General features: G+C 38.2%; 2 protein-coding genes across 4 annotated transcripts in view; one reads left to right on the top strand and one right to left on the bottom strand.

The window, feature by feature from the left end:
• The window catches only part of mtmr7b (myotubularin related protein 7b), a 93,252-nt gene extending 90,241 nt beyond the window's left edge, over positions 1 to 3,011 (top strand). For both annotated transcript variants that reach the window (XM_048529629.2, XM_048529637.2), the window contains 2 exons: positions 934 to 1,060; positions 1,958 to 3,011. In XM_048529629.2, coding sequence (XP_048385586.1) covers positions 934 to 1,060; positions 1,958 to 2,314 — 484 coding nt within the window. In that variant the 3' untranslated portion in view covers positions 2,315 to 3,011. The remainder of the gene's footprint in view (positions 1 to 933; positions 1,061 to 1,957) is intronic.
• A 785-nt stretch (positions 3,012 to 3,796) lies between these two features.
• Positions 3,797 to 12,327, bottom strand: part of vps37a (VPS37A subunit of ESCRT-I) — a 35,686-nt gene continuing 27,155 nt past the window's right edge. Inside the window, exons 11-12 of one of the 2 annotated variants that reach the window (XM_048529659.2) lie at positions 9,316 to 9,393; positions 3,797 to 7,305 (exon numbers count right to left, since the gene is read on the bottom strand). In XM_048529659.2, the coding sequence (XP_048385616.1) occupies positions 9,316 to 9,393 (78 nt within the window). In that variant the 3' untranslated portion in view covers positions 3,797 to 7,305. The remainder of the gene's footprint in view (positions 7,306 to 9,315; positions 9,394 to 12,327) is intronic. The other variant, XM_048529650.2, reaches the window with a different exon arrangement.

Here is a 12,327-nt window from a genome sequence, read left to right as displayed (position 1 = left end):
ACTAGTATATTGAGTATATTTTCAACAGGTTTATTTGGAAGAAGCGTATTGGATTGATGATCCAACACATTAATTCCCAAGATGGAGGTTCTGATGAAAGTTTGTTCATTTGAAGCATTAACTCCATTTCTGTCTACATAGGTACTGTTGAAACTGCTGCGTATTTGTTTTTTTTTAAATTACTGAATCTGTGGTTGCAGCATATTTAAACAATTTGTAAAATCTACTAAGTATGCGTTGGGCAAATAGCAGGGTCTCATTAACAAGCTTTATTCTGTTCTCATGTAATGTGGACATATTTTCCACCAGTGCCATGGTATCATAATTAGGAACTCCGGGCAACTTTCCAGAGATGCTGACGCCAACTGTAGCAGGCCTAAGTTGTGTTAAGGCTGAAATTACTTAGTGCAGCACACTCCAGTAAATAAATATGGAACCTAGCACACTATTCTTTAGAACTGAGAACAAAGTCTTTATAGTTGCAGATGGTTTCATAACCATTGATTTTCTTGCTTTATCCTAAGGTAATCTATTTTGAGCTAATGTGAAAATAGAATGTGATTACAGATGACTATACAGCAGGTTCTCGGTCAGTTATTCTGTTCTGATGCAAAGCAACTTGTTTTTGTAGCAACTTTGCTGTAATTAATTTCATGACAGCATAAGGCAAGGACTGACATCATGCATAAATATTACGGAGGTTGACTGATAAGTTGACATGTAGGATTTCAGGTGAGAGGTTAATGATGCTGCTTTATTGTACAGGATTATTGTTCAATTCTAAAGTACTTTTCTTCAAACCAATTTAACCTCTGCATAACAGGACTTGAGTACAAACTTTTTCCATTATAATTTCACTATCAAAAGCTTAGGTTTGACCAGATTTGTTACTGCCATATTTAAGTCCTAATTCAAAGGCCTTGTCTCAAGCAGGTTTTGGAGAAGCATGTACAACGGATTTGAAAAAGGCATGCATCCTCGACAGTCTGTTACAGAATTCTTGATGGCTGTTAAGGAAGAAACCCAGCAACTGGAAGAAGAACTTGAAATACTGGAGGAGGTAATTTTTTTAAACTGATAAGTAACACAAATATCCTACATCAACAATGTAATCACTTCACATTTAATTTAAATGTGGTTAGAGAGCAGAAGATAGTAGAGGGGGAAAAAATTGATTGGATAAAGGTAGTGTGCACTTTTCCATGGAACTGGATTGTAGCCACTCTTATAAGAAAGGAACAAATGTTAAATTTCCTGGTTGCATAAATTGTTTGAATGGGTAGTGGCAAATTGAGCTATTACGTGAGACGACCACTACTTATTCAGTTCTTTTCTGAAAGCAAGTTGATCCACGATGCCAATATGGGTAGTGAAAGGAGTTGTGACAAATCTGTTCTGGTTGGAACAGGGAATAAACATTGGCTGCTCAGTGATCGAAGAGCTCGGATTCCAACTGGTGTAGTTCAAATTAACGGTAAGGGAATTGAAGGTCAACATGTTTTGAGGGGGTTGGTTGTTACACATAAATAGTTTAGCAGCTGCCATGTGTTTTTTAGAAAAAAAAATCTGAAAAATTATGCAGATTAAAATTGTTTCTTTTCGGCAAGACAAACCTTGAACCTCCCAACTGTGCATTGTAAATTAATGTTTTTTTAAAATTCATTCATCCTAAATGCTTTTTGAGCTACTGCCTCAAATGGAGTAACTTGCAATGCCATTTCAAAAAGCAGTTGGGTGTCAATCAACCATAACATTCTCTGGTGTACATGTGACTCCAGCAGATTTCCTTCCCTAAGGAATCAGTAAATCAGAAGTTCCTACATTAATTATGTAGTTACTAGGTACTGAGTCCAGATTTAATTATTTAACTGAATTTAAGTTAACCTCTTGTGGGTTTTGAGCTCATGTTAATTTAAGATTGATTGCTTGACATTGTACTTTGATTATTTTTAAACAGAGGTTAGCAAAACTGGATCAATCCAATTTGAGAAAAAGAGAAGAAATCAAGCAACTTCATAAACTGGAAATCTCTACTTTCGATCAATGTTTAGCTAACACTCCTCAGGACTACACTGACAATGGGAAACCATTCATTTCTTGTAGCCCTTCACAAGCAGATGAAGATTCAGAGACTACAATTCTGACACAAGGTATAAAGCATTCAGACACTGATCTTTCTGGCAATAGTGACCAGGAATCAGGTGTTGCTGACTTGAACTGCAGATCACCAAATGGTGGAGACTTCCTGTCTAGTGAAGACAACAACAAAAATCTGTCAGTATGCTCTGAAGAACTTGCCTTTGCTGTTGCATGAGAATCTAGTGATACTTGCTAATAACTCAAACATGGGAACAAATTTTATACTAAACTACATACTGGTAAATAAGAGATTGCAGGTTTTTGATATTGTTTTAATTTGTAAATCAATATAATCATTCAGAAGGTTCATTTACTGTTGGAGTTATTTAGAGAGTTGCAAGGAGGAGTGAGTGTCTGAGCTGACCACCCTGGAGTCAGGCAACTTATCCAACATGTCAAAGAAATTGGTTACGTGAGCAGTACAAAAGTTGCAACTGAAGTGAAATGAAGCAGCAGATAGAAGGATCTGAGCAGAGAGTCTACAGTGAGAAGAAAATAGCACTTTAAATAAAAACGTCATCTAAAAGGGAGCAGTTAGGATCTCCTTTTTAATTATAACTAGATCACTATTTGAGGGTATATCTCTGGATTTTACATGCTACAATTGTTTTGCATGAATTAAGTGAATTGTATTTGAACACAATGTACTACTTAGAAATTTAAATTACTGTATTTGAAAGCAAACCTTATGTGCTTACATTTAGATTTTCATATCTAAAGAAAAATCTTTGAAATTGATTTTACATTTATCACTAAAATGTCTGCAAAGGAAATTCAGGTAAATGTCAAATGAATATGTAGAGTCAAAAACATGATGCCCTCTAAATGTACCTTTCCTTTGAAAAATAAATTTATTCTATTTAATTCTGAAAGGAGTAGGTAATAAAAAATTGAATTGTACTTAATGTAATTGCTTTGGTGTACCCCATTCTAATTAGTTAAGAAGTGATTAGTCTCAGACTCATGTCCTTACAAAGGCCAAGCAAAGATCAAGTAGTCTAAACAATCATGCACGAGACTGCAATACGTATTCCAAATGAATTTTCTTTTCCAAGTTATCCACTTTTAATGGCCAGAAAAATGCTATTTTTCTCAACTTGAACCAAGATGCTTAGAGATGTTTATTGATGTTTTGAAGAGTCCACTCTGCAAATCCACCCAGTTTCAACTTTAAACACTGCCCTTTTTAAAAATGTACCTGTAACCCTTGAATGCATGAGTCAGTGTCCCACATTAGAAAACTCGACGTGCAGACCATTACACAATTGAGATTTTATTCCCTCTTATGAATATATGCTCTGCTATTTTTTTTCCTGACAATCCTGTGATATCTTAACATGTAATCAATAGAAGAATCACATTGTAATATCTTGATATGCTTAATTACAAAAATGTGATGTGGCTTGTGGCATTTCCATAATTAAAGTAATTTTTAAAGCGTATGTAGACATTTACTTTGTAAAACTTTTGAAGTAATGATTTTTCATCATCTAGTTTCAATTTATATAAAATTCTCAGCATGATCTTGAGACTGCTTGTTGCGACATACCAATGGAGTGCCACAGCAATGTCGAATTCTTAAACTGAAAATTCAGCTCAATAAATTTCACCAACAAAATGCTTTCAACTAGTTTTATTAAGAATATTAAAGCAACAGTGCAATTATCAGTACTATTTACAGATTAATAGTATGTTTAATACAGGAATCCACAATTATTACTTACAAATTTAACAGTATTTACCAAGAATAATAAAATCATACAGGAACAAATTTAGGTAAATTTTGGTTATTTTGAGCTATGTTTTAATACTGGAAACCAATTTTACAAAAACATTATTTCAAAAAGGTCATCCAAATAACATTCACTAAATGTACTGATACATCTGTAAATTTTCATTTTGCAGTTGAATTCATTCCATCTTGTCCAGAACATGCATTTCAGCTCAAACTTAACTGCTCAAAAAACAATAGCATTAGCAATGGTGGCATGGTCCAACAGTGTATTATTTCATCTTCAATGGATAGACCTAAAATGATTTCCTAAGCACACAGAAGTGCCCTCTGAAACAGAAAAAACACAAATATTGGAGAAACAATCCCTTCAAGCCATCATGTCTTTGCTGACCATGATGCCATTCTAAACAAAGCATATTTGCCTGCATGTCATTTGTATTTATCTATGATAATGGGAACTGCAGATGCTGGAGAAAAAAGATCAGAGATGAAGGGTCGAGGCCCGAAACATCAGCTTTTGTGCTCCTGAGATGCTGCTTGGCCTGCTGTGTTCATCCAGCCTCACATTTTGTTGTCTTGGATTTATCTATTCTGTGTCTCCAAGTATCTGTCCAAATGGCCCTTAAGTGTTGCTGTCATTATCTGCTTCTACCACCACCCCTGGCAGTGTGTCCAGGCACCAATCATCCTCTTTTTAAAAAAAAATCCCCTTCTTGTCTTAAACGTATGTGCCTAGTATTTGTCATTTTCATCCTGGGGAAAGGACTGCGAGTACCCACCCTATCCGTGCCTTTCAATTTTATATACTTTATCATGTGAACCCTCAGCCTCTGATGCTCTAGTAAAGGCTCATTAAGGAGTACAGAAATGTTTCTAATTCACGTGCAGAAAATAAAATAGGGAGAAAAACACCACAATGGTTCAGATTTTCTATCGATGGCAAAGTGTCAATCTTCTGCACTGACTGAATCAAGAACCTCCATAACTACCTTGTATGTAGACTGTAGCAAGAACTTGACACTATGAAGAGATCCTGAGACAAATACATCTAATACTAAACAGTGAGGCATAATCTTGGTGAATCCACATCCCTCAAGGTCAAACAAACAATGTCATTGTTCAGGGTGGCATTTTGTAGTAATTTCAAGCAGTTTTGAACTTGGAAAATATTTAATTTTTTTAGTCATTAATTGCAGGAAACCTTTTAAAAATTATGCCAAATACTTAAATACTATTAGAAAAAGAGATCAAAGCAGCAGCTATCCTAGCTCTCAGCTTATTGCAGCACACTGAAAAGGAGACGTCGTTTCCCAGCACGAGAATCATTATTGATAGTTCCATTGTACAGCTGAGTTTGGGGATGGGAAGCGTTTAGAGAGACAGAATCAGAGGAAACAGTCTTCTTGAATGATGGCTTATGTCCAAGCTTGAGTCCCAATTTCTATGTTAACATGCAAATTGAGCACCTTAACCTTCTCAGAAGAGGGATCTATGGCATAAGGGGGAAATCAATTTAAGAGGAATTTAAGAAGTTGGGAGGGGGGGGGGGCACGCTGCTGAATCAAAATACCAGAAGTAGGCCATCTTGTACATCATTCTTGACTGGCATTCAGTTAAATCACATCTGCTCTTTTTCTCACCTCTCTAAAGTTGCCTTTGCTCCATGAGCACCTCAGTATCTTTACTCAAGAAAGATCCACTAATCTTAATGCCAAACAATGGAACTGATCAACATTTGCACTCTTTACAGGCACAGATTTAGATTTCCACTAACCTGAGCAAACATCTACTTCTAAATGGCTTTTGCTGTAATTCTTAATCTTAAGCCCCTTGTTCTGAATTCTAAATAGTTTCAGGGTCTCTGGTGCTTTGAGGCAGCAGTGCTATTTCAACTGTTTCCGATAATGCTTTATGTTACCACCACACAAACTAACTACTGATCTGATAACCATCAACACCACTTCCAAGATTTTCCTTATTGATTAAAAATCAGTGTATCTCAGCCTAATACATATTTAACGACACAGCCTCTATAGACCTGTCATTAAAAATTCCACCAATTCACTACCCTCAAGAAATTCTTGTCATCTGTCTGAAAATGGCAACCTCTCATTCAATAATTATGCCCCATGAAGCTCGACTTTCCCACAAAAGGGAAACAACCTTTCTGTATCTGTCCTGTCAAGTACCATAAGAATTGGATACATTTCAATAAAATCACCTTTCATTCTTCTAAACTCTAATATGTACAGGCACAACATACTCAACTCTCTTCATAAAACTAAACACAGTAACAAGCTTGTGAACCTACTCTGGACTGCCTCCAATGCCTGGATACCTTTCCCTAGAAAAAGGGGACCAAAACGCTCCACAGTATTCCACTTGTAGTCTGATTAGTGTTTTGCACGGTTTTAGCAAGATCCCCTATTTTTATAGGCCATTCTGGTTGAAATAAAAGGCCAACATTCCATTTACTATTCATAATACCTGAAAATCTATGCTAATGTTTTGTGATTTACACATGAAGACTCCAGAATCCCTGTATGCTGCACGTTTTTGCAGTCTTTCTCCATTTAAATAATAGCTCCTATATTTTTTTCAGCTAAATTTATAACGTATTTCCCCTCATAGTCCACCTGCCAAGCTTTTGCCCACTTCCTTAACTTATCTACATCACTCCACAGATTGTCTCTTAGCCTCATCACTTGTCTTCCAACCTATTTTTGTCAGATTTGCAACTTGGCTATGCAATCCATTTCGTTTTCCCTCACCAAGTTATTGACATATCTTGTAAATAATTGCGGCCCTAGCAATGATCCATTTGGCATTCTACAGTTTTAAAAACTGCCCTCCTAAAATTGACCCCTTTATCCTAACTTTGTTTGACTCACAACTACCCAGACAGACAATCCTCTATCAATGCTAATATACCCCCAATACCATAGGGTCTTAAGTAGCCTAACGTAAAACCTAATCAACGACAACAAAATGTGAGGCTGGATGAACACAGCAGGCCAAGCAGCATCTCAGGAGCACAAAAGCTGACGTTTCGGGCCTAGACCCTTCATCAGAGCCTCTGCTCTGAACAAGGTGGTTGAAATATTTTCCCCAATAGTAGCTGTTAAGCTAACTAGCCTACTGTTAATTGCTTTGTCTCTATCCTGTTTTGAATAAGCTTGTTACATTTCCAGTGGATTGAAAAACTGCCACTTTTCCAGAATCTGAGGATTCTTGGAAGACTACTACCAATCCATCCTTTATCATTTCAGCTACTTCCTTAACATTTTAGGATGCATCCCATCAGGTCCAGGTCTTCAACTTGATTTGTTTCCCCAGCACTTTCTTTCTAGTGATAGTGATTATATTTGTCTTCTTTCATTCTTTTACCTACTGGTCACGGAGAGGATGTCTACCCTTAATGTCATGGCATACTGGGAATACGATAAAATAAAACAAGGAAACATTTATTAGATACTGCATAATAAAAATAAAACAAGGAAGGCTCTTCAAAAAGTACGGTGTGTTGGGTCGTGTTTAAAGAACTTAGGAAAGCCAAGAGGGGCCACAAAATATCTTTGGCAGGTAGGATTATAGAAAGCCCCAAGGCATTTTAGAGATACAGGAGCAGAGGATTACCAGGGGAGAGAGACCAAGGAGCCAAAGGACATGGGTGAGGTCTTAAATGTATACTTCTGTATTCACAAAGGAGAAAGATGTGGTAGCTGGGGATTTCAGTTGGGATGGGTGAGGTTCTAGGCAATGTTCAGATTAATGAGGTGGTAGGTGGGCATATTGGTACATAAGTCCCCAGGGTCTGACGAGATGCAGTGGGAAGCAAGAAAGGAGATTGCTGGGGCCTCGGCAGAGATAATTAATACTTTGCTGCCACAGGACAAGTGCCAGATGACTGGAGGTTAACTAATGTGGCTCCTTTGTTCAAGAACAGCAGCAGGATAGTTAGCAGGACCAGTTTGTCTTACATCAGTGGTAGGGAAATTATGGGAAAAAATTCTGAAGGTGAGGATTAATCAACACTTGGAAAGAGAGGGATTAATCAGGAATTCTTAGTATGGATTTTTTTTTAAATACAGGGTTTTTTGGAAAAGGGACTTAACGTATTGATGAAGAACATGCAGTTGATGTGGTTTATATGGACTTCAGTAAGGCCTTTGACAGTGTCCCACACAGAAGGCTGGTCCAAAAGCAAGAGCTTGTGGGATTGAAGGCAACTTGGCAAACTGGATCCAAAATGGGTTTACAAACAGGAGGCAATATGTGACTACTGGAGTGCCACAGGGATCAGTACTAGAATCCTTGCTGTTTATTACGTACAATGATTTGGATGTGAATGTAGAAAGTATTATTAGTAAGTTTGCAGACAACAAAATTTCATGGGTGTTGTGGATAATGAAGATGATGGTCTCAGGCTAGTCTGATAAATTGGGCAGAGCAATGGCAAATGGAATTTAATCCTGATAAGTGAGGTGATGCATTTTGGGAGGTCTAATAATGGATGGATATACACAATGAATGGTAAGTCCCTGGACAGTCCCTTGGTGTACAAGTCCATGGATCACCACATACTCTGGATGGTAAAGGCAGCGCATGAAATACTAGCCTTTATTAGTTGGATTATAGAATATAGGAGCAAGGAAGTCCTGTTTTAGCCACAGATGGAATACTGTGCGCAGTTCTGGTCACCACACTAAACGGAAGGACGTGATTACACTGGAGGGGGTGCAGAGGAGATTTGTAAGTCTCAGATAGGAGAAGACACTAGTTAGACTGGGTTTGCGTTCCTTTGAGCAAATCAGGCTGATGGGGGAAACTGATTAAGCTACACAAAATTATGACAGACTCAGATAGGGTAGATTGTGAGCATCTTTTCCCATGCCAGATGTTTCTAAAACCAGAAGGCGCAAGCTTAAGATGAGGAGCAAGTGGTTTAAAGGAGATCGGAAAAAACCTTTCACCATCCAGAGGGTGGTAGAAATATGCAACCTACTGCCCGAGAGGGTGGAGGAGGTAGAAACTTTGGTAACATTTAAGTAGTATCTGAAGGAGCACTTCCATGGCATAGTTGGCTATGGACCAAGTGTAAGTAAATGGGATGAGTATAATTTGGTGTTGTTGGCAAGCATAGATATGATGTGTTGAAGGGCTGGTTTCTATGATGTATGACTTGGACTCTATTATTCAATAAAAATAATAAACACATTCAAATGCAGAACGATGCCGAATTAGCAAACCTTTGTAGAAACAATATATCAGAACTTCCAATTCCTGCATTAGTATGGAAATGCAAGCTATACATTAACATTTGACATGAACAGCAAATCAGAAGTGACTAGATTTTATTTTCATCAGTTTTTCAATGATTAAATACTTAATTTTCATTTCACTACCTTAAAGATTCTTGGATAAACTGAAATAAACTTTACCTATTGTGAGAGGAACTGTCCATGTTGCGTCATTAAATGCTGAAGCTTCTCTTCCTTTGCCCGTCTACAATGACAGAGCTGTAGAAACAAAGCAAGCTTTAAGGGTGCAAATGATAATTTAGGTTTACCTCCCAAAAATGTCCACACTCATTGTACATTCTAATGCAACAATGTCTGAAATTAAGGTACTGACCAACACAGAGAGAATACTGAAGTTAGTACTAATTTGAAGCAGTGTCCTACTATTAATCTGTGCCATTTCCAAACAATTTTTACTATGTCTACAACTATATATTTAATTTAGAAGCCATGGGGACACAATGCCCTCTCCATTTGACCCCTTAACTATTTTGCGTACCCCATTCCCATCAAAACCTCTGACCACCTAATTTCCTCTCCTGTTTTATTGTTAGCTCCTGAGCTGAGCTTCAGAAAATATTGCCAAGTTTCCCTCTTTCAAAGCCATTGAGTTACGCCACTTCCAAAAGCAGCTCTGCCAATATTAAAAGAAAAATGCAAGAACCTTCATATTCAATTTATAACATGGTCTTGTCCCTCCTACCCTCCAACTGCTTCCAGCCCTACAACTTTTGGAAACATTTTGCATTTCTCCAATTTTGGGTCATTCTTCACCCCACCATTTGCACTTACATCTTCAGCGATCCAGGGTTCTAAATTCCAGAATTCTATCCTTAACTTCTCATCCTGGATACCAGTTACTAGTGGTGTACCGCAAGGGTCAGTGTTGGGTCCACTGCTGTTTGTCATTTTTATAAATGACCTGGATGAGGGCGTAGAAGGATGGGTTAGTAAATTTGCAGACGACACTAAGGTCGGTGGAGTTGTGGATAGTGACGAAGGATGCTGTAGGTTGCAGACAGACATAGATAAGCTGCAGAGCTGGGCTGAGAGCTGGCAAATGGAGTTTAATGCAGACAAGTGTGAGGTGATGCACTTTGGTAGGAGTAACCGGAAGGCAAAGTACTGGGCTAATGGTAAGATTCTTAGTAGTGTAGATGAGCAGAGAGATCTCGGTGTCCATGTACACAGATCCTTGAAAGTTGCCACCCAGTTTGACAGGGCTGTTAAGGCGGCATGCAGTGTTTTAGCTTTTATTAATAGAGGGATCGAGTTCCGGAACCAAGAGGTTATGGTGAAGCTGTACAAAACTCTGGTGCGGCCGCACTTGGAGTATTGTGTACAGTTCTGGTCACCGTATTATAAGAAGGATGTGGAAGCTTTGGAAGGGGTGCAGAGGTGGTTTACTGGGATGTTGCCTGGTATGGCGGGAAGGTCTTATGAGGATAGGTTGAGAGACTTGAGGCTGTTTTCATTCGAGAGAAGAAGGTTGAGCGGTGACTTAATTGAAACATATAAAATAATCAGAGGGTTAGATAGGGTGGATAGGGACAGCCTTTTTCCTAGGATGGTGACGGCGAGCACGAGGGGGCATAGCTTTAAATTGAGGGGTGAAAGATATCGGACAGATGTCAGAGATAGTTTCTTTACTCAGAGTAGTAAGGGAATGGAACGCTTTGCCTGCAACGGTAGTAGATTCGCCAACTTTGGGTACATTTAAGGCGTCATTGGATAAGCATATGGACGTACATGGAATAGTGTAGGTTAGATGGGCTTGAGGTCGGTATGAGAGGTCGGCACAACATTGAGGGTCGAAGGGTCTGTACTGCGCTGTAATGTTCTAACTGTGTGCCTTACATTCTTAAAACATTTTAAAACCCTTTGATCCATTCATCACCTATCCCAATACTTCCATTTGACATTGGATAATGCTCCCAGGGAGTTCCTTGGTACATTTTTCTAGATTAAAACCATATATAAATACCTGTTGTGACAACATTAGAATTGTACAGTATAAAAGAAGCTTTCAGCCCATCAAGTCTGTACCACCAAAGCTACACTAAATCTATACTAGTCCCATCTGCCTGCACTGGGCCCGTTGTTTCAATGTTACGATATTCCAAGTCTTCAACCAAATGCTTTTTAAAGGTTAGGAGGTTTCCTGCCTCAACAACCCTTGTAGACAGAGCATTCCAGGCTTCTCCACACTCCCTGTATGAAGGATTCATTCCTTCACTCCCCTGCCATGCACCTTAAAATTATGTCCCCTTGTTACTAAGGGGAACTGCTGCTTTCTATTCACCCTGTCCAAGCTCCTCAATTTTAGACACCTCTATTGGGCTCCCCCTCAAACTTCTCTGTTCCATAGAAAACAACTTGAGCTGATCCACACTCTTGTCATAACTAAAATGCTCTATCGCAGCCAACATGCTGGTGAATCTCCTTTGCATCTCCTCCAGTGGAATCACATTCTTTCTAAAGTGTGGAGACCAGAACAGTGCACAGTATCTAGCTGTGGCCTAATCTAAGTCCTTTACAGACAAAACACAATTACAAACAATTTCCTGGAATTAGTCACTGAAGGACTGGTCATAAGGCTATAAAGCCTTAAATTTATATGATAAGCTGGTGTCAACGAGATGCTTGAGCATAAAAGCCATCAGGTGCTGAATTCCCTTGAAGGTAGACACATTCTAACATCACCAGATGTAAATCCAAAACAATATTAACAAACAGTGTGAAGAAAGCTTTTGGTAATGCTTTTGCACAGTTAAAACAATAATTTAACAATTTTAGTTGTGGAGAAACAAATTAACATATGTAATTCTTCATGTAAAGTAATTCAAGAAAAATACAATGTTAAATGATTAAATTTTTACATATTAAATCTGGTTCTCCAACAAGTGATAATCCAATCAACATTCACTTGCATTATCGGAACTGAATTCTCCAAACATACCATCAACTGGAAACTGAATTGAACCAGTCGCATAAACACTACAGCTATAAAGTGCACATCAAGGACTAGAAATTTTGCAGCAAGTAACTCACTTCCTGTCTCAAAGCCTCTATTCCCCATCAGTGGTAACTGACATAAAGGTATAAATGACAATCAAAAACAACATTTCTTCAGTACTTGTTTCTTTAAAATAG

Source organism: Stegostoma tigrinum, chromosome 1 (genome assembly GCF_030684315.1).
Source record: "Stegostoma tigrinum isolate sSteTig4 chromosome 1, sSteTig4.hap1, whole genome shotgun sequence".
Taxonomy (NCBI): Eukaryota; Metazoa; Chordata; class Chondrichthyes; order Orectolobiformes; family Stegostomatidae; genus Stegostoma; species Stegostoma tigrinum.
This window is presented reverse-complemented; position numbering and strand designations above follow the sequence as displayed.